At 44.2% G+C, this 22985-nt stretch overlaps 1 protein-coding gene across 1 annotated transcript; it reads left to right on the top strand.

The window, feature by feature from the left end:
* Window positions 1-175: 175 nt before the first annotated feature.
* Window positions 176-22985, top strand: myo18b (myosin XVIIIB; the record flags this gene model as incomplete). Its single annotated transcript, XM_079552181.1, has 42 exons — window positions 176-183; window positions 558-792; window positions 1969-2340; window positions 3017-3080; window positions 3738-3850; window positions 3936-4103; window positions 4236-4446; window positions 4505-4647; window positions 4753-4853; window positions 4936-4999; window positions 5090-5234; window positions 5356-5526; window positions 5625-5715; window positions 5826-6018; window positions 6394-6474; window positions 6627-6747; window positions 6817-6964; window positions 8295-8478; window positions 8552-8702; window positions 8889-8998; window positions 9079-9144; window positions 9219-9347; window positions 11374-11517; window positions 11770-11859; window positions 11932-12051; window positions 12194-12299; window positions 12592-12716; window positions 12791-12945; window positions 13030-13153; window positions 13220-13420; window positions 13500-13610; window positions 13844-13948; window positions 14388-14549; window positions 15461-15574; window positions 15656-15772; window positions 15838-15921; window positions 17710-17847; window positions 17923-18108; window positions 20693-20826; window positions 20911-20952; window positions 21546-21728; window positions 21814-22985. 42 exons carry the CDS (start codon window positions 176-178, stop codon window positions 22730-22732), a joined length of 6429 nt encoding a protein of 2142 aa, XP_079408307.1. The 3' UTR covers window positions 22733-22985.

The raw sequence follows: 22985 nt of genomic DNA, 5'->3' as shown, positions 1-22985 counted from the left end.
GTAACTTGCCCAACACTGGAGACCACACCTGTGTGTCCACCATCTAACACAGCTAACAACAACAACAGTCAGACAGAGGCAAAACTTTAGAAAGAAAAAGTAATTGTAGTAGTCGTTGTTCTGAAAACATCGTCAGAATATGACAAAGGATGATTGGATTGTGAAGCCCACTACAATGAGCAGGTCAGGCCATTAGAACGCCCTATGGCCAAGTTTTGCAGTACCTGATTATTGCTCCACGATCAGATTACTCCCCTGATGCCGGGCGATCTGCCTGGAAGTTCACACCAGTGGCCCATCATCTGAACAGGCCCTGGTCAGTGAAGCGGGATCCTCTGGCAAGCAACATCCTGCTAGTGGTAATAGTTGTATAGCAGCAGCAGTGTTGTGGTGAGTGGGCCACAACCTAAAGAGACCACACTTCAAACATACAATGAAGCTTCAAGATGGGTTAACTTTTTGCATTATGAGTGACGTGAAATACTAATATAAGTTTTGAGACATGCGTTCAATCAGTTGCTGCGGTCTATGGCACGTTTAGTCTCTTTACTCTGCAGTCTTGGTTTCTGTGTGGGATTTGTGACTGAAGCAGTGTCTCGATCCCATAGTTATAACATTTGCGGTGTGTTAAAAAAACAACAGATAAAAGAGGAGAAGACGCCAGTGTCCGCCGCAGTCCCACCAACACCTCTGTCTGCAGTCCCAGGGGGCTTCCTCAAACAGCTGGTCAGAGACTCAGAGAAGGAGACCAAACTCAAAGAACCAGAGGTCAAAGACGAGGCAAAGGCAGTCGTGAGTGTTTTCTTTCTTTCAAATCAATCAATCAAAACTTTACTTATAAAGCGCTTTACATACAAGGTTGTAACACAAAGTGCTTTACAGATTAAAAGCAGTTCCCGCCCCCCCCAACCACCCACTCTTCCAAACAGACAACAACACTGCTCACCCCACCCCCCTCCCCATAGCCACACACGCAGGCACACACACACACACACACACACACACACACACACACACACACACACGATGAGATAATGGACGTAGTGCTGAGTCTGGGTACAGATGAACCAGGTAAGGAAATGCCATCAGAGGAGCCGTCTGCACCGGGAGCGGTACATCAGCCACAGCCACAGGGCACCACCACCGGACACCCAGCGGAGGTGCAGCAGAAGCACCACACCTCCATCCGGGCACCCAGAGGACAGTGCCCACACAGCCACAGCCAACCACCGCTCCCGGGGCAGAGGGCTCCCTCAGAGGAAACACATAATAATAAACATACATAATAAAAACATATATATGAAACTAACTAAAAACTAGTATAATAAGATAATAATAAACATAAATAATAATAAAAATAACTGAATAAATAAGTAAATAGAAATCAATTAAAAGCTAAGCTAAAAAGGTGGGTCTTGAGCCTGCTCTTAAAAAACATGAACGTTCTCTGCAGCCCTGAGCTCCTCCGGCAGGTCGTTCCCGAGGCAATGGCCGTAATATTGGAAAGACCCTTCACCATGAGTCTTTTTGTTGACTTTAGGAATAACAAGGAGACCCCTGCCGGAGGAGCGAAGGGGCCGTGAAGGTTCATAAGCTAAAAGCAGTTCTGAAAGATAAGAAGGACCAAGACCATTAAGACATTTAAAAACCATTAAAAGAACTTTAAAATCGATCCTGAAACACACGGGGAGCCAATGCAGCAATTCTAAAACCGGTGTAATGTGGTCCCGCCTTCTGGTCTTCGTCAGGACACGAGCTGCTGAATTTTGTAAAAGTTGTAAACCTGAGATACTCCTTTTGGAAAGACCAGAAAGCAGGGCATTACAGTAGTCGATACGACTGGTGATAAAAGCATGCATATCATACAAACAAATCAGAAGCAATTGTTTTTATCATCAAATTGTGTCTTGAAAAATACTCTCGGTTCCTTTCACAAGAAGCTAACCAATGGAAACTTTCTCCCATCAGCCTTGCAAACTAAGCAACAACCTCGTGCAACAGTTTCTCCTCCCGGACCAGACTCCTCCGATTCTAGAAGCTGAGATGTCCCTTAAAGCTGAGCAACTCATGGTTCAAAAGCAGCGGCACAATTCGGCACAATCAGAACACACGTCTCCATCTCCAAGGCAATTAGTCACTCCCGACAATGTACAGGTGACGCTGCAAGAGGCGACATCGCCACAGACCAAACAGGGTGTGTCGTCTGCTGTGAAGACAGTGAACAAAGCTGAGAAGAGGAAGATTGAGGAGGTAGTACAGCAGGAGATGAAAGTGGAGAAAAGGCAGGAGCCAGAGGGCCGGCAGGCAGACTGCACCATTGTGGAGCACGAGAGGAAAGAGGTATGTCACTAATACGTTTAATCCAGGATCTAATGTAGCACTTGGCCTTTTAAACTCCTCAGAACTGGCTCTCTAGAGTAAAGACTGAACTTATGCAGCTGAATGTGAGCTGACGGTGATGATTATGTATGCATTGCAATGTATGACACAAACCCCTCATGACTTGTAATTTGGTAATAAAGTATTGAATTGGACATACAGCAGGTCATGTCATACATGTATTTGGGAATACTACATAACATTTTGACTCCCAGTTTCAGCGGGCTGGATGCAAATTATGATGACGTTCAAATATTATATTAGACGTTGAATTATACATTTTAAAATAGTGCCACAAATATGAACAAATCTACCCCAAAATTGCCTTGACTATACTTTTCATTTTGTTCAGTTATTTATTTTTGATCTAATTTATTAGTCGCTCTCTGCACAAACACAGACACTTCTCCCCACTCTGCTTTTTTAATGTGGCAATTTATCCAATTACGGTAAAGTGTGAACTACACTACGCTATACGCTGCAGACGACTTTACTTTTACTTACGTGTGCAAGAATCGTGACAAAATCGTGATTTAGGCTTTTTTTTGGTGGGCATATTACCCACCCTTGAGTTGAAGCAAGTCATTGTTAGAGATTGATTTATCATTTCATTATTTGTGTGTCATGTTTCAAATAGGTCAGAGATGTCTGGTATGAAGCTGGGACAGTTTGGTGTATCCACAAAGACGGATTCGCTCTTGGTAAGTACGATTTAAATCATTTCTGTCATTACTAGCTAGTGTCACCACAGTGTTGCCCTATGTTTCCATTTGTGTAAACAGTGAAATAATCTCACTCATTTGGTGTAATGCGCTATGGGATTAGCACAGAGCCTGTTAATCCAATCACAATGGTTTATAATGTGTTAGTCTGTGACATAGTAGCCGTGGTGAGATCGGTCCCCTGATGCTGATCCATATGTGCTCAGATCTCTTCCTTCCATCTGCAGAGGCCTTTCAGTCCTGCATATCTGCTGAATGTGATTACTGTGCAGCAGTAATCCAATGATCTCATCATATGGCTCACAGCGCAGTACCTTGACCCTGCATAACTTTTATAGCCACAGGCATCACAACATTCATTTACATAGTGCAGAGTTGTGCTGAGAGCCGTTAATATGTTCTCTTTTCAAGTTCTTCTTGTTAATTAAGATTTTTTGCCCATGCCTCTCTGGTTTTCCCTATGACCAAAAACATGTACAATAGCCAAAACGAATGCGGAAGTGTTTGTGAGTGAGAGAGCAAGACAATATCTGTAAATTAGCTCATGGCTACACACCGGCAATATCTCGTGTGTTCATTAGTAAGGACAATCCCACAAAATAAACTTTATTTTAACTATGTATGGATTTGTTGTAGCCACTCAGCTGAAGCCTGATGAAGGCACCCCTGAACTACCAGATGGCAAAGTGAGGGTGCGGCTGCAGACGGACGGCACGCTGCATGATGTCACGAAGTTTGACATTGAGACGGTAGATCATGGTCATCATTTTTTTTAATTAGGTATACTTGTCCAAAATACGAGGTACCTGAACAGTTCCTCTGGCCTCTTCACAGTGCAACCCTAAAGAGCTGGAGCTCTGTGAAGATCTAAGCAACCTCCAAAGTGTGAATGAATGTGGCGTTCTACACACACTCATCAGCAGAGCTAAGGCCAACACGCCCCTCACTCACGCTGGACCCAACCTGGTCAACTTCTGGCCTCCATTGCAAGTCAACAGCAAGGTATAGTTAGCATCTAAAGGGACTTGTAGAATGCTACTTTCGTTTTTCGTTCTTTATCTTCTAATTTAAGTAAAGTAGGTTGAATGCCGCCATTATGTGACTTGTATTTACTCACTGAACCTTTCGAAACAGACCCCAAAGTCGCGGCGTGGAGAATCTGCCTGGGATGCCCCCCCTGCTCTCGATGCTCTGGTCAAACAGGTGTATGTGTCCATGGTGGGCAGCAGGAGGGACCACAGTGTGTGTGCACTGGGTCGTAGCGGGACAGGCAAAACCACAGCCTGTCAGGCCTTCACGATCGCCCTTCTCAAACAAGCTGGGACAGCTGGCAGCAACATCAATGGTGGGTACTTCAGCTGCAGTCAGAGCCAGACCATTAGTGATGGTGTTTTTCTTTTCAGTGGATCGAGTGAAGGCTATGTTCACCATTTTGAGGTCTTTTGGCTGTGTTGCCTCTCATCACAGCGACGCTTCAACACGATTTGCAATGGTGTTCTCCTTGGACTTTAACCATGCAGGCCAGGCAGCTGCAGGACACCTTCAGGCATGTCACACATGCACCTGTTATACACCCAAACACAGAACATACTTATGAGTCATGACTTCTATTCTTGAACTGTGACTGTCCTGTATGTGTCATCTTCTCCAGACCTTGATGCTCGACAAATGGAAAGTGTGTCAAAAATCCCCTGGAGAAAGTAACTTCCTGGTCTTTGCTCAGATGCTTGCAGGACTCAGTACAGAGATGAGGTACTGCATATTTCATCATCATCATCATCATCATACCCTCAGTATAATGTGGATCTTTGTATCGTTTATGTTATTTTAACAGAACAGAGCTACAGATGCACCAACTGCCTGAATCCAACTCCTTTGGTATTTTTCATCCCACCAAGGTAAAGTATGTAACAATGTTGATGTGTTCAGTTGTTTAGGATAGGGCAGGACTATCTTGATCACATACAGCTCTGCTTTGCTGTTTGTAGGTTGAAGAGAAGCAGCGTGCATCTGTTGCTTTCACCAAGCTGCTAAATGCCATGGAAATGCTGAGCATCTCTGTCAGTGAGCAGAAGGCAATATGGCATGTGCTGGCTGGTATTTATCATCTCGGAGTTGCTGGAGCCAGCAGAGGTAACACAGCATTAACACCAATTACACTGCCTAAGCAAACCCCATATTTCCTTTTTTCCATTTCTATGAAGCAAACATACAGTCCTGCAAGTAATCTATTTTCTTTTCTGTATTTGTGCAGTGGGCAGGAGACAGTTTGCTAATTTTGACAGTTCCCAGGTGGCTAGCAGTGTGTTGGGCTGTGAGGGAGATGACTTACACACTGCAGTCTTCAAACATCACCTCAGGCAGATCCTACAAAGAGCCACTGGGGGCGCCAGAGAGAGGAGTGTGTCCGCGGAAACAGATGAAGGTGAGAATTGGCAAATAAATGTAATAAATTGCAAATGATGGCGCCTTTTCACAGTCTTCATTATTCAAGTCTATGCACGTTTGCTACACTATGTGCAGGGCCCCGGCTGTCAGCATCCCAGTGCCTCGACGGAATGGCCGCTGGTCTTTACGAAGAACTTTTCACTGCTCTTGTTTCGCTCATAAACAGGTAGCCTATCTCACAAAATGCTCAACCTTAGTGTTGATAGGCTAACATCGGCACGCTCCACTATGCCACCGTGATGGTTTTGACCGATTGTGCTCATGCGTCCTTCCCAGGGCCTTGTGCAGTCAGCAGCTGACTCTGGCCTCCGTGATGATCACAGACACACCCGGGACGAGGAACCCCCGACACTGCGGGGAGGAGCGAGGCGCGGGATGGTCCGAGCTCTGTCACAACTACCTCCAGGAGAGACTGCTGGAGCATTACCACGTGCACACGTTCAAACACACGCTCGAGAGATATGAACAGGTGCTGCTACTCTCAGTCAAACTAGAATACCGACATGCGCGCGCCATAAGGTTCATGTCCGACAGCGCAATGCAGGTCTCTGTCAAAAAAGACATTTTATGTCAAGGGACCTCCTGGTAAAAGGTTAAACAAATAAAAGTCAAATATTAAGGGGAAATATTATTTCAGCCTACTTACATATATATTACGTATGTATTCTTGGAAAAAAACACATTTGACCAAATGTGGTTTTATGCAAAAATCATCTCTGACATTCCACATTGTCATACATTCACTGATCAGACCGTGGAGACAGTGTAGTCACTGTGGGCCACTAATATGGACTGGTGAGTAATTTGGCATTTGAAATCATGTTTAACACATGGTGTTTTTCAGGAGAACATCCCAGTGCAGTTTGAGTGTCCAGAGAACAGCCCGTCTGAGTTGGTGTCAGCCATTGACCAACCTCCTCCACAGGTGTCGCACTATTACTCCTGATACAAAACTAAATAAGTCTCTATGTATATTCTATATAATACATATCTGATGCTGACTCAGAAGAACATTTTCAACAAAGAGAGTGCCTGTCACGCTCTGTTTGATGCATGTGATGTGTGTTTGTATTTTAGATACGAGCAGCAGATGGAGACCCCCGCGGTCTCTTGTGGGTTCTGGATGAGGAGATGGCGACACCAGCCTCCAGTGAGAACAGTGTCTTGGAGAGAGTCTGCCAGTACTACAGCGGCACCGGTACAAATCACAATCACTGCCGCACTCTGTGACAAAACCATTACAATGAGTAAATGTGTTTGTCTGCAGTACGTCAGTGTGAGCAGCCTCTCCAGTGCGAGCTTAACCATCTCTTGTCTGGTGACCCGATCCGTTACGACATGACTGGTTGGTTTGGGCTTGTCCAGAACAACCCTTCCGCCTCCAACGCCATCTGCCTGCTTCAGAATTCCACCATGTAAGTTTCACCGGCTCAGATTTGACAGAAACACATTATTCAAGTTTAACCAAATGTTTGGACACTGCTGCTTCCACTGAGCTACAGCTCTACTCAGTTTACCTCAATCTTCAGAATGCTATTACAGCTTTTGTCAGTAGACAAGACACCAAATTCCTTTCATTGAATTAATAAGGTAAGATCTATACCAGGGTGCTGGGGAGGAGAATCCGGCCGATAAACGAACCTCGGATTCAGGAGGAACAGTGTGGTTTTCGTCCGGGTCGTGTCACACAGGAGTTCACTCAACCAGTCCACCTGTGCTTTGTGCATCTGGGGAAAGCGTTGTGTCCCACTGTCCCTCGTGGTGTACAGTGGGGGTATTCCGGGAGTATGGGGTCCGGGGCCCTGTGCTAAGGGCTGTCCGTTCCCTGTATGACAGCAGGAGCTTGCCCTTTGTCACCGGTTCTTCTGTTCATTATTAATGGATAGAATATCTTGGCGCAGCCAGGGGCTGGAGAGTGTCCGGTTTGGGAACCTCAGGATCTCGTCTCTGCTGTTTGCAGATGATGTTGTTCTATTGGCTTCATCAAATCAGGACCTTCAGAGTGCACTGGAGCGGTTTGCAGCCGAGTGTGAATGAGCACCTCCAAATCCGAGGCCATAGTTCTCCACCAGAAAAAGGTGGCTTCCTCAAGTGGAGGAGTCCAAGTATCTCGGGGTCGTGTTCACGAGTGAGAGACGGATGGAGCGTAAGATTGATTGACGGATCGGTGCGGCGTCGGCAGTGATGCGGTCGCTGTATCGGACTGTTGTGGTGATGAGGGAGCTGAGTCAGGGGACAAAGCTCTCGATTTACTGATCGATCTATGTTCCCACCCTCACCTATGGTCATGAGATCTGGGTAATGTTTGAAAGGACAAGATCATGGATGCAGGTGGCCGAAATAAGTTTCCTCTGCTAGGTAGCTGGGCGCACCCTTCGACATAGGGTGAGGAGCTCAGTCACCCCAGAGGAGCTTCTGGGGTTTCAGGCATGTCCCATTGGGAGGAGGCTCCAGAGAAGACCCAGGACATGCTGGTGGGACTATGTCTCCGAGCAGGCCTGGGTCCCCCCAGAACAGCTAAAGGAGGTCTGTGTGGATTGGGGAGTCTCGGCATCTCTCCTCAGACTGCTGCCTCCGCGATCCGGCCCCGGATAAAGCGGAAGAAAATGGATGGATGGAATTGGTAGAAATATACAAGTGATTCCAAACAGTGTTAATTCTGTTTTATGTGAATCTTACCAGTGTAACACAATGTTCATAGTGTTGAGTATATTAAAACGGTTCTTTGAAAACTGTTTTTCTTAGCGATCCAGTGAAGGCCCTATTCACTCCAAAGATCTCCTTGCCCCCTCTGTGTCGTGGTCTTGGCGGGTTGGAGGGAAGCAGCCAGCGTTGCCTGCAGAGAAACGGCACCATCAGAAAAACCTTGAGTGGAGGAATGGCAGCCGTACGCAGACACTCCCAGTGCATTGCTGTGAAACTCCAGGCTGTACGTGTTTACACAAAAGTGTGTATATAATAAGCATGATTGATAATAAATTTATGTTGTTCATGTGCTATAGGACGCTCTGGTTAACGTCATTCGCAGAGCCAGACCAGTCTTCTTTCAGTGTGTGCGTGCTAAGTCTGAGGGAGGAACGTTTGATGTCCCTGCACTCAGAGTCCAGCTCCACTCAACTCAGATACTCTCAGCACTGCAGCTGTACCGAACTGGTGAGGTTGTTATATAACATTGTAAAGCTCTAAACTCTTCTTACTAGGAAGAGGAGAGAACTATTATAGTGGAGTCTACTTACTACCAAGTCACCAGACAAGCTTTAGAATCATTAGCCTATATTGTACCTTTAAAAAAATATAGAATGTATTTCTCATATATTGTACTTTATCCTTGTCTTTTAGGGTATCCTGATCACATGACCTTGAGTGACTTCAGGTTTCATTTCCAGGCTTTGTCCCCTCCAATCATGAAACGCTACGCTTCAATGTTTGTTATGCATGACGAAAGAAAGGTCATAAAGAAAGTTGCCGCCTGTTAAAGGCACTGTAAGTGTAGGTTTGGAATGGTCTGTCATAATGTGCTGTTTCTCAGGCGGTGGAGGAGCTGCTGGCCGAACTGGATGTGGACAGGAAAAGCGTTGTGTTGGGAGCCAGCAGGGTGAGAATGTGTTCAGGCTTAATGTAAAAAATAAATAAAATTGAGTCCACTGCTGAGTTTCTGGTGTGTCTTAGATATTCATGAAGCGAGGCGTGCTGCGATACCTGGAGCAACAGAGGGACCAGCAGGTGACTGGATGGCTGGTCCGTCTACAGGCCTCCTGTTTGGGACATCTGGCTCGCCAGCGATACAGGAAGCTTAAAGTGAGTTCCTCTGTGCATTAAATATGTAGTCATGTAAAATCGCATATTTCAGGTGGGAGTTTGTGCTGTGAGTAAGATCATTTAAAGGGGCTAGATGCAAGTTAGCCATTTCATACTCACTACTGCCACCTCAGGCCAAATGTGTAACTGCGCCTTCTATATTAAGCTCGTGCATGACGGCAATTCGGACCGAAGTGACACCTTTTGAGTGACAGTGCAGGATTTTAGAGGCAGTTGTGGTGAACAGGTCTGGGCTCATTCTACACATTCGGACATGGCTGGAACATGTAGGGGGAGGAAAATACTTAGTTTTAACATTTTTAAACTCCCTATAGTCCTTTTAACTGTCTGTCAATAACACCAACACGTTGATGACAGCTTGGCTGAATTGATGAAGCAATGTATCCAATTGTTTATTGTTAAGAAACAGTAGTAGACAGGTCTTTAATCAGACAGTTGTTGCTGCTGATCTGGGACTAGGATCATTTTTGGGTTTGGGCTAGAAAGGGATTTGGTACAAAAGCTCTGATTTCGGGACTGTATTCGGGACGTATGGTCACGCTACTCGAAACCCATCGAAAAACGTACTTCCCGGCTTCAGACATCTTACCGTTAAAGGTGCATTATGGAATTTCTTTTTTTGTTGTTGTTGCATAATGCACCTTTAACTGTTGCCTTGTGTTATCAAAACACGCAGATAGTTTTATAAATGAAAACAAAATCAAAGTTGTTTCTCAGAGGTCCCAAAAGATTAAATCGTAACAGAATCATTTTTCCTTGAATTAATCCTCTCAAATTTTAGACATATTCGGGTCACTGACCACAGAGGCATCGCACATGTATTTAAACTCAATAATGTCTCATTTTCTGTACTGTATGACTGGCTGGTCGCAGACTGGCAAGACAGCCTTGTAACCTGTGTTTATTATATACATTTGAGGTCAATTATTATGATAAAAAACAATTATTCTTGTTGAATATATATATATTTCTATTTCGATACTTTGATCATACACTCAAATCTTTGCTTACTTTTTAACATCATTCATGGTGCTGCTCCTACTTTGAGAGGTTTGAGTCATTGACTTTTTAATACAATAATGCTTTTGATTGAAAACAGCATATTTTAGAAAAGCCAAACCTCAAAATGCAGTATCCAACATCATTAAACCACATTTTAAATGTTTTGCACCTTAAATGATTGTAAATGCTAATAACATTTTACAGAAGAGCATCCAATGACATTAGTTATTGGAATAATTTGCTAACAGCGTCTGATTTGTGCAGGATTTCCCATGTTGCTGCTGTCAAAACAAAACCGTACACATTAGGAATCAATGTGGCTATGAATGATAAGGTGTTTGCATGTATATGTGAGTGTTAGGAGAGTGTTTGTATAGTGTAAGTCTGAGATTAATTTTATTATAGTATTCTGATCACTGTAATACTGTAGAGGCTGTGATCTGGTTAGTTATATTTATAAAATACAACTTTAATATTTAGTTTTCAATCATCAACCTGCTCAGGGACCACAGGCCCCCGTGGGGGCGACAGTGGTGCAGATGGTAGAGTGGGTCATCTTAAGATGATGAATTAGCCCAGCTCCTGCAGGTTCACACTGTTGTTGTGTCTATGGGCAAGACTCTTCACCCACTTCGCCTCCAGTGTCTGTGCACATCGGTGCATGAATGAGAGAGTGAAGGGGTGACCGGATCCTTGCTGTAAAGTGCATTGAGTGCCTAAAGTAGGTGGGAAAGTGCAATATAAAATGTGTGCACCATTTGAAATAGCCCACATGTATTACCTGATTCCAGCATCTTTCCTGACTTTGTCTTGGTCAATGTATTTGTGTGGGACCCTGAGAAATTATAGTGACACTGCAGACGAGTTGTAAAAATAATGTTATAAAATACATTCATTATTTATTATTCTCTTACATTACACAAATCTCTATATATGGATAGAGCCATATTCATTATTTTGTTGGCACTGTAGGTAAATATTTTGTTCTGTTTGTTGTTCTCAGGTCCAGCAGATGGCAGTGAGCTGCCTGCAGAGGAACCTGAGGGCTCTGAGGGCTGTGTCTACATGGAGCTGGTGGAAACTCTTCTGCCGAGTCCGTCCTTTGCTTGACGTCAACATGGACAATGAAAAACTTAGGGCCAAAGAGGTACACAAATTATCAGAATGCTCTTATTATTCTTTGGAAATATGCAGCTTTGTATCTATTTGCCTGAAAAGTTATTTTTTAAGGTTTTCAAAGCATGTCAAAAGCATTTATGGACCATGCTAATGCTATTAATGCTTTTTGCCTTATATAGTTGTATATAGTTGTATCTTTGTTATTCATACTGTAGTTCTGTATAAGTTAATTGGACAACACACACCAGTAGTTTAATCTCGAGTTGTCGTTTCCTCTCAGGATGAGATCTCGGCTCTGAGACGACGTCTGGAGAAGTCCGAGAAGGAGAGGAATGAGCTAAGGCAGAGCACATACAGCCTGGAGACCAAGGTTAAAAAGCACATATTCATAACAGTGGTTTCACAGCAAAGAGGTAACACCAACATTTAACTCTGCGTTCAGGTCACCGCTGTCACTTCTGAGCTGAGTGACGAGCGTTTCCGTGGCGATGCAGTGGGCCAAGCTTTGGATGTGGAGCGGGCTGAGAGGATGAGGTTGTGTCGGGAAAACAAGGATCTGCAGGTAATTCATGTAACTTTCAAAACTCCTCGTGTTTTCAAAAGTCGTCTTTTTTCTGTCAGTGACATCCAAAAAATGCTGCTCTAGGAAACATTTTGTTGTGTTACTTCCTTTAAAGCAACTTTGTCTTGTCATTTCATACAAGTGTCGTCTGGAGCAGTGCAAAGTCACCATGGAAACACTGGAGAAGCACCTAGAGGAAGAGCAACAAAAGTCGACCATCGCACTGAGTCAGAGAGGCGCAGCGACAGGTAACAGCTTTGTTTATTAGAATATAGCGATGATCATGTAATAATACCGTTCGTTCACTTTAGTGACAAACAATGCTGCAAAAATGGTTTCTGAATGTTGGTTCAAGTGTTTGTGAGGTCTTTGTCATTAGTGGAACTCTGCTGTGTTCAATGTGGAAAGAGTTGCTTCCCTCAGTGGTGGCAACAGGTCAGATGTGGTTAAGAGACAGTTCGTGACGGCCTAAACAAAGACGTCTGACATTGACTGCGACCGCCACAGCTGACAGTGTTGCGTCCAACCTGTTCTCCTCAGAGAGCGAGCTGGCCATGCAGCTGGAGTGCTGCCAAACAGAGGTGGAATTTCTTTGCAGACGACTGAAGCAGACTGAGGAAAAACTGGAGACAGAGAGACAGACACGTCAACAGCTCGATGCCAAGGTGAGACCGGACGCTGCTGCAAAGTACCTGGAAGACTTTTGATGCACCGTGTACCTCGATACCTCTGTGTGTAGGTGGCGACTCTACAGGCCCAGTTGGAGCAGTCCAGGAGAAGCTTAACGGAGCTGAAACGCCACTGTCGCCGTGTGACCTCTGACCTTCAGGATGCCCGGGTCCTCACCGACAGCCTGCAGAGCCGCATGCACGAGCTGGAGCGCAAACAGAAGAGGTGACATACTTTGTGCTTTGAAATGTCCTTGTGTGTGGCACGTTTATGCTGCACGACTCTCACTTTGTGGGTTTGTGTTCGCAGGTTTGACAGTGAGTTGACTCTGGCGTTAGAGGATGCTGAGAATGAGCGGGAGCAAAAGGACAAAGCTTTTCAGGAAAACACTGGTCTAGAGACAGAAATGTACACACTGCGCCGCAACTTGCAGGTGGGTGTTTTCGTAAATTTCTTCTTCAACCAAAGGCGTGATACATGTTTGCTATATTGTGCACAGGAGAGCCAGTCGGAAGTGGATCGTCTACTTAAGCAGAAGGATGAGTTGTGTGCTCAGATCCGAGACCTCAGCCTGCCCCTGGACCTGGCCTCCGAGTCCCTACCCGACCTCAAAAAGCAGCTGCGCCTCTTGGAGAGTAAGGCGGGAGAGCAGACTGAGGAAATCACCAAACTCACTGCCAAAATACAACAACAGCAACAGGTGCCTCTGTTGCTCTTCAGATACAGTATTCCTACAACATCCATAACCTGCGTCTTCACTGCATACGTTCCTATTACAGATCCACATGCGTTTCGAAATGGAGATGGAGCGCATGAAGCAGATCCATCAAAAGGAGCTGGAAGATAAAGAAGAAGAGTTGGAGGATGTTCACAAGTCCTCTCAAAGACGGGTCAGTCAGCATCATACTGTCAAGATGTGTTTCTCTTCTTTGTCTCATAAGCTCTGTCACAGGTTGGGAGCCACACTGATGGCCTCTGTCATTAGGCTGTGTTTGTCTTTAAGGGCTGCAGATGATGATTGAGTTTTTATGCTTATCACTTCGCATCGCCCTGCAGGGACAAATTTCCTGTCTGGGACTATGGAAACTCATTTAGCTTGTTGTTCCTTTTGTGATGTGCGCAGCTCAGGCAGTTAGAGATGCAGTTGGAGCAGGAGTATGAGGAGAAACAGATGGTGATTCACGAGAAGCACGACTTGGAGGGACTGATAGCTACACTCTGTGACCAGGTACTCGCAAAGATGACCCGCTCCACTGTTCCCTTTATGATGATTTAATGTAACGTTGAAGAATGAAGAACAAACGCATCCAGACTTAATGGGTCTGCACTGACAGTGGCGTCATAGCATTGTCTGTATGTGTCAGACACTTCATGACAAATATATCTGTAACAAATTCATTCGGTTAAAATGTGTGTACTTAAACGTCAGATGACACTGTACAATATACTGTTCCTGACATGATTCTTCTTCTTTTCTTGACCTTGATTAGAGAGAACAGATTTTAGATATTTATCATGTGTATAAGTACAGTAATTAGAGAGGTATTCATTCTAAAAGGTCACCCAAATAATACCACTGAATAATTGCCTCCATCTCAGTATCAACAGTCTCTTCAGAAGGTTGTTCTCTCACGTGGACACAACCTGACACACTTGATTCCTTGCAGGTGGGTCACAGAGACTTTGACGTGGAGAAGAAGTTGCGAAGGGATTTGAAACGGACTCATGTGCTGCTGGCAGACGCCCAGCTGCTGATCGCCACCATCAACAACGCGGAGGACAACAAGCCCAGCGGCGGCAAAGACCAGATTGAGCGCCTTCACTGCCAGGTCCGGAACACAGTGCAGAGAGCCACAATGTGTATAGCGTAAAATAACTGCCGTCTTCTTAAAGTAGGGGTGTCAAACATTCAATCCGGCCCCTGACTGTAGTGCACACATTTCTGAATATGTCCAAAAAAAAGTATTTTGCCCATTCCTGTGCAGTTTTTGAATTTTTAAAGAAATAACCAGAATGCTCACTTCAGCTACTAGGAGGCAGCTTTATTAAAGAAAGGAAAGAATTCCACATGTGTCCAGCAGAGGGCACTGTTATATTAAGAGATCAGGATATGAACAACACAGTACAGCCATGTGGTAAATGGACAGTCTGCCATAGACCATAAAAAATAATAGACAGCTCCTCCTCACTCCTCCCCATTTCCCATAATAACTACGTTCGAGGGGGAAATCATGGCGGATTTACAGACTCCTCCTACCCAGCTCTGACGTAGCATGTTCCTAAAAAGGGCATAAGGGCGGGATCTTCACTGTAGACTCGGCTCTGGTCGGGCGTATAGTCCAGTTGTAACCACGCCATTAGCTCTGATGCCAACGGCCTGTCAATCAAAGCCCGGCCCTCATTAGTATACGAGATTTCTAAAAGGTTCCTTACGAAAACTGGCCTGGTCCCTGTCATTTTGCCTAACCGAGCCTTATCTTTTTTTCAATTTCTAAAGTGCAGTGGTAGCTTATGGAAGACTAGCTTGTTCTGCCGCCTCTATATGGAGGTACTGCAGCAATGTCAGCCCCTAGTGTCGTGGTCCTAAAGCGGCGCAACCAGCCATTGCAGTCTGTCCTGTGGTAAAATATTGCAATAATATCGTCATTGCAATATTCAAGACAGTTATCGAATATCACAATTGTTCTCATATCACGTAGCATGCCTGCATATTATAAATGTTCTGCTGTAAATGTGACAGTTTGAGGAAAGTGAAGTGAGGCGTCTGGAGCTGGAGAACCTCCAATTAACTCTTGCCCAGGAGCTGGAGAACTCTCAGATTGAACTAGAAAACATCTGCAAACAGAAGAGTGTGGTGAGTACAACAAAAACAATTACATATTTGTTTAGTTTGTTCTAATGCTCAGTCCTTCCCGTTTATTCAACATGTGTGCAGGTGGATGAACAGTTGGCCTTGCTCCAACACGAGAAGGTGGACCTCCTTAAGAGACTTGAGGAAGACCAAGAAGATCTGAATGAACTCATGAAGAAGCACAAAGCTCTCATTGCACAGGTATTGAACTATATGCCTATAGCTGAGTTGAAATGGAAACTTATGCTAAATGTTCTGTTGTGCAGTCCTCCAGTGACATTGCTCAGATCAGAGAGCTGCAGGCCGAACTTGAGGAGGCGACAAAACAGCGACAGTCTCTTCAGGAAGAGGTAAGTGAGAAAATAATACTCCCCTTTGTGCTTCGTGGGCTATGCTATCAATATAAAGTACTGTACAGGTCAAAAGTTTCGACACGCTTTTTATGTATTGTTTTTTCTATTTCTATTTACATTGTAGACTCACCCTGAAGGCGTTCATTTATGAACACATATGGAACTATGTTTTAAACAAAAAAAAAGTTGAGATACATACATACATCTTTAAAATAGCTTTGATTACTGCTTTGCACATTTCCAATTTTCTGAATGAGCTTCACGATGTCGTCAACAGAAACGGTTTTCACTTCACAGACCTTTACAGGGACAAGGACCATATGAAGCTCACTGAGAACATGCCAAGAATAAAGGGAGGAAATTTTGAAGAAGTTAAAATATTTACTTATATTTATTTATTCATAGTTTAATGCCTTCAGTAAGAATCGTAAGAGTGTAAATAGTGTTGACCGGTACTGTACAAGCCACGTCAACAGAGGTGGTCAAACTGCGGCCCCCGAGCCCTTTTGTCCAGCCATCGACTCTCTTTACGAATAATTCAGAACACACAAGCACAGCATCAACATCAGCTGAACACTCTAAACAAAACATACGTCACACACAAAAGGAGGAACACACCGGTGTGAGACTACAGTGTCCGTCACTAGTGGTCACAGCGATAGCCGTCGGCCAGATGTTTCACCACAGTCTTTTTAAAAAGTCCAGGTGACTGTATGGTTCTTATGGTGAGGGGGATCCTGTTCTAGGCCCTGGTGAGCTCACAGAAAAGGGGATGTTGTCCGTAGGTGTTCCTGTAGTTGGGTTTGGGTAAGATTTTGTTTCTGGTGGATCTGGTTGAATGCTGGGATCGAAAGCTGGGTCTTGGGAACAGAGCGACAGTGAGGCCGATGGGCAGCTGTGGAGCAGATGGACGTAGAGCTTAATTCCATGGCTCAGAACAGAATTCTGGAAAGTCAAGGCACCAGACTGTGATAAATCAGGCCAATGGTTGGTCCAACCACCATTGCACTGTAGCTTATGAAATGCTGTTAAAGAATAACTGATATAACATATTTGTAATGCACAAGTTGTAATGAAAATAATTGATTATGTATATGCAGCATTTTGTTTGCAGGGAAAGATAAGACTTCATTGATATCTCACAATAAAGAACATCTTTTCACTTACAGCAGCCACTTTTAAATAAAGTCTCTTGGCATCGGTTAATATCAGATTCTCAAACCCCCAGTATCAGAAGCAAAAAAGCTGGATTGGCACATCTCTAATATTTTTCAATTTTACTAATTGTATTTGTTTGATTAGTTCAAAAGTGACACTAAAATATTCACAACAAAACTGCTAAGTCAGTACAGTTTGAATGAAAAGGAGCAGAGAAGATGATGATGATATTTGCCCCTTTATTTACTTATCATCAGTCCTGTTATTTTGTCTTGTTTTTTCCTTTCATCAAGCGAGTTCCACATATAATTTGGTGGGGAAAAGTTGAGCAGTAATAAGTTCTAGTTACTGTTGGTGTAGCCTTCTAACTCAGTTCAGGTTACTCATGTGGCCCCTAAGTGCCCATCCCTGGTCTACAAGATAATATTGAAATAGCTGTTTTACAATATTGAGAATAAATGATATCTCCAGTGTCAAGAAACCAACAACAAAAAAAATGCAAAAACAGCTTCCAGAAAAATACTTGATGTAAAATATAAAATATAGCTTCATTACTGTTACAGAGAAAGTTCCCTAAAATATTGAGATATTTCATTATCTCCCTCTCCTACACTTTTCCCGATGCAGCTCCAGCAAAGTGTGTCTCGAGTGCAGTTCCTAGAGTCGTCCACAGTGGGGCGCAGCATTGTCAGTAAACAGGAGGCACGTGTATGTGACCTGGAGAACAAGCTGGAGTTTCAGAGAGGACAAGTCAAGCGGTTTGAGGTGAGGTCTTCACGTAACATTAAGCATCTTCTATATTTTTGATATATTTCTGGGCCTTACGACGTGCCTGTGTAGGTGCTTGTGCTGCGCCTCAGGGACAGCGTGGTGCGTTTGGGGGAGGAGCTGGAGCAGAGTGCCCAGGCCGAAGCTCGAGAGAAAGAGAACGCTCGCTACTACCAACAGCGTCTGCAGGACATGAGGCTGGAGATGGAGGATCTCATCCAGAGGGAGCAGGACAGCGGCCGCAAACGCATGGAACTGGTACTTTTCTCACTAAGGTCACACCAAATCGATCCTCACCAATGCCACGTCTACGGCTGGGTATCGGTAACAGGTACCAGCACAGTACCGGGAAGCACCACTATTTGAGGATTGTTCAGGTATCGGTATAACAATCAAAGTACCGTTAAAGTACTGGTACCAAAAAAAGGTTGAAGGGTACACAGCCCTTGACAAACAGTGGCTCTTCCCTAGAGGACATTACCCTTTGAACACAGAGGGCCATAAACATTACAAATGTTTTGGCAGTGTCTTAAAAATGCACTGTTTGTAAATGTGCCCCACTTTCAGAATGCCTTGGCTCGGTCATTAAAATAACAACAGCTGCTGAATTGTCTGAACCATTAAAACTTCTCATTACATTTTTATAATAACCACACAATCAGCAGACTCCTTAACACCCCACATGCACGTCGATGGTGGTCGAATGAGTGCTTTCTAAGTCAGGCCCAAGATCATTTGAGTACATTTTGTTTGTTTGTTTGCAGTGTTAATTTTGACAACATATTTTAATTTAGTTTTAGTCTTAGTCTTTTGACGAAAATGTAATTCGATTTTAGTCTAGTTTTAGTCAAAAAAATACCTTCAATTTCTAGTTTTAGTCGACTAAAATTGCAAGTAAATTTAGTCGACTAAATTTAAGACGAATTTAGTCGACTTTGCATTGATAATATTCATTATAATCATGTTTAATCTTGTTCCTCTGCTTCATGGAGCTGCTCCACATGAACAAAGCTCAGAGCTGATCCTTTGGCAGAGAATTTACATGATCTGAGGCTCTTTCAGACGATCAATAGAAGTTTGGATGATTTTAGTCTCTCCTTTTCATTTTTATTTAGTCTCATTTTAGTCGACTAAAATATCTGGACATTTTAGTCATAGTTTTACTCTCATGAAAAACGTTTAATTTAGTTTTAGTCCAATTTTAGTCGTCAAAAATAACACTTTGACTAAAATTAAGACTAAATAAGACCAGATTTACAATGGTTCTGCTTAAAAGTCCTATTAATCGTCATAGTGTCACAGGGCTGGCACGTATGTCTAAAAACTACATGCAGTTTTAACAAGTAAAGAGATAAGTTGTTAAAACTCTTGTTGCATTAAAACCCATCGGGAACATCTGAGCGGCAAGGTGCGAATATATCATATTCAAATCAACTTTTTGATCAAAACTACTTTTTTCCAAAGGCACTTTTATTGTGGAATTGTGAATAAAGATGTATTTATAGATAACATTATAATTAATAACAGGTTAATAAATTAGAATACATCAAATTTCTAAGTACCGGTATCCCCTTTACCTTAGACTTAAAGCAGTACTAAGTAACTTCTTTACCATAATAAATCCTTTCCATAGTCCCTCTGGGGGTAATACAAGTGTTAATGGGGTGTTTGGGGGTCTTTCATCGCCCCCTGGTGTCTCTGACCAGAAAACCACAATTGCAACTTTCCTGCCTCCGGGTTGGAGTCACCAATACACAACAGGCCAACGGGCAAAGCTAACTGCGGGCTAACGTCACTTTAAACAGTATTTACAGCCATGTTTGAGTGAAAAAAATCTCCATTGTGTAATTGGATGTACAATATCCCTCTCTCCCTTTATCATTTCTGCCAGTGTAGTATTTACTTGGCCAATTAATGAGTAAAAAAACGTAACACGCTACGACACCTGCAGTGGCGCCTATGGCCTCTAGGGGCATGACTTACTTAATACTGATTTAAAGGGACTATATGGAGTTTAAAAATGTAAAAATTAAGTATTTTCCTCCCCCTACATGTTCCAGCCATGTCCTAATGTGTAGAATGAGCCCAGACCTGTTCACCGCAACTGCCTCTAAAATCCTGCGCAAAAAGTTATCAACTCGGGTCCGAAGTACCGAAAACCATAAACGCTGTACCACTGTGTTGCCCAGCGGTAAGCATAGAGGAGATACTGAAGTAGTTTTTATCAATATGAAGCATCGCAGACACAAAGCAACGTCCTTTAGCAACCTGCCGATCGCACACAGCCACACACACACAGCTAATGGGCCGCCACCCGCCTTCACCCTCCTTGTTCACGTCATCTCCCTCTCCCTGCCTTCTCTCTCTCTCTGTGATTAATCCTCATTGTCTCCTCAAGGTTATGAGCAAACACACACACATTTATGTATGCTTATGCGTCTCTATGACAACTGCTGCACCCACACCCGTCTTCTGAAGCCAACAAAACCAATAACTTTGAAAGCCTGCGAGCCTGTGTGCGTCTGTGACAGAGACCGCAAAAGACCAGATGAAATAATAAATCACATTATTCCCTCAATGTCAACGTGGGTATCTAACAATTTGTTTTCAATATAACCTGATCACTAATGCCTGAGGCTGTGCTCACGCCTTTAGAGCGGACACATGCCATAGGACACTCACTGTTTGACTGATGGGGTAATATGGCAAAGAGCAGGTTTAATTGTTGAGCTGGAATAGCCCTCCGGTCCGTAATAGTCATCAGGGGATGAAGACACAGCTGGCTATTGAAAGGTGAGTAAGTCGCTGTACCTCTCAACCTTGACACGGTGTGTGTTTTTAGGAAATGCAGGTGGAAGAGCTGAATGCCGTCAGGCAGGCACTACAGGCCGATCTTGAGACATCCATCAGACGCATTGTGGATCTGCAGGCGGCCCTGGAGGAAGTGGAGTCCAGTGATGAGAGCGACTCTGAAAGGTGACTGACTGTTCATTGCAGGAAATAAAACATGTCCAAAAATAAATGTAAACCCAACTACTCACCTCACTTCCTTCGATGCAGTGTTCAAACTGCTGTGGAGTCTTTAACAAGAAAGAAAGACCTGTAAGAGTCCGTGACAGAATTTGCCATGTGTCTGTGTGCTCAGTCCATTTCCTTAACCTCATCTGTCTACATGGTTTTGCTTGTAGCTTTGGATTTTTGTTAGTAGTTGGTTAAGTAGTGTGGCAAAACAACACACTGGAGTTTTAAATAACTTGTAGGGAAACTAGTTGTATTTCCATCGCTATTAACAATGTGCTGGCAATCTTTTACACAAATTCAACTGCTTTACTATTCATGCCAAGCTAACTGCATAAATAAGTGAGTAATATTGTGATTATTATTTAAACTGCCTGATTTGTTATATAATCATCTTACTGGCTGGCACGAAAACACTGGGAAAGCAGATTAATAAATTCACTATGTGGATCAATGCCACACATTTTGTGGCGCTCACTAAAAGGATGCAGGGCAAAGTTTTTTCTTTGAGTCTGCCAGTGAAGATGATTTGAATCCCCAAAAGCAGCGTAAACTCACCATGAGTTTGCTGTGTTGTTATGGGATCTGTTTGACCACCGGAGTTATCCGTTTGTGTGCATGTTCATTTCTTATTTAGAGTGGTCCTTGTTGTAAGTTGTTATGCCTTTTTTCTGCAGTGACTCAGTTTCCAGCGTTGGGTCTGTTGGAACAGAAGATGTGGGGGAGGGCATCCGTCACTGGTTGGGGGTACCCAGAGCCCGGTCTCAAGGAGGCAGCTCCTTCTATGATACTGGTAGTACCATCAGTGGACACGGGGGGCGCCAATCTGTTGCAGACACCGCTAGTACCTACAGTTTTCGGTATATTCTACATTTTCTCTTATCTTCTTATTCAATTTACAGAAATGTATTAGCAATAATCAAAATGTCACGTTGCTTTGTTTAGCTCCTGTGTGGACCTCGATGATGAGGGTCCAGAGACTGGGGCAGGTAACCGAAGTCTAACTCGAGCCCCATCCTCCTCTGCTCTGTCCGAGCTGTTGGAGGGTCTTCGTAAGCGTAGAGGTGCAGCTGACACAACAGATGGAGCTGGTAGTACCGCGTCTCTGCCTGTTTACCAAACAACAGCAGCGTCCACTCTGCGGCGGAGGGCCTCAGCTCTGTCCCTCAGCCCTGAAGGGGCCCAGGAGCCCCGGAGCATCTTGAAACCCTCCTCTCCGCTGCTATCTCGAGCTGCTAGTACCCACTCTGTCGGAGAAGTGTCTACTGGAACAAAACGATTCAGCTCCAGTGACTCCGTCTCGTCTCTTCCCTCACTGCCCCATCTCTCCTCTTTAGCATCCTCTCTTGCAGCTCACCACCTCCTCCCTCCTTCTCTATCCATCCCAGAGGAAGACCCAGAGGAGCCCCTGCGGTCTGCCTCCTCAGCCCAGCGCTCCCCCCAGCTGCTCAGGCGCTGTATGTTGGGTAATTTGGTCACAGAAGATGGTGGTGAGCACCCACTTGGATCAGAACCTTTGGTATTTCAAAACCGCAGGTTGGCTGAAGACAACAGGGATGACGCGGCTTCAGATATCCTGCCGGCCATTAGAAGAGCCCAGTCCACCAGCAGCCTGGCCTGCTCAGTGAGAGGGGGGCGCAGGGCGCTGAGTGTACACTTTGGGGAGCTGCCTCCATCCATTCGCAGCAGGAGGTCCTCAGAGACTGAGTCGTCCAGCTCGGGAGGGTCAGGAGGGAGTTCACAGGGCAGCGGGCCCATGCGGAGGTTGGACAGACCTCAGGGAGAGAGACTAGAGGCAGAGGGCAGTGAGGGGGAAGATGTGGCTTCAGTCATGAAGAAATACCTCAAGAAGGACACAGCCTGACCAGGCGAGTCTTCTCAAAAAGTCAGTCTTGTTTGACCTTTGTCCATCAGTGTTTTCTAACAAATTTTGTACTTTCTCATTTCAAATGTAACTTTCCGTTTTCCATTTTCTTGTTCTGTCTGAACTAATTTCTCTCTCTCCTCCATGCCTAGTTGTGTTCTTTCCAAAACCTCAAGTCCAACTGCTGCAGTCGAGACTTTGAAGATCAAGAGTCTATTTTGAATCCACATGTTAATACGAAGTGAATATGAAT

The sequence above is a fragment of the Gobius niger genome (assembly GCF_951799975.1).
Source record: "Gobius niger genome assembly, chromosome: 2".
Classification (NCBI taxonomy): Eukaryota; Metazoa; Chordata; class Actinopteri; order Gobiiformes; family Gobiidae; genus Gobius; species Gobius niger.
This window is presented reverse-complemented; position numbering and strand designations above follow the sequence as displayed.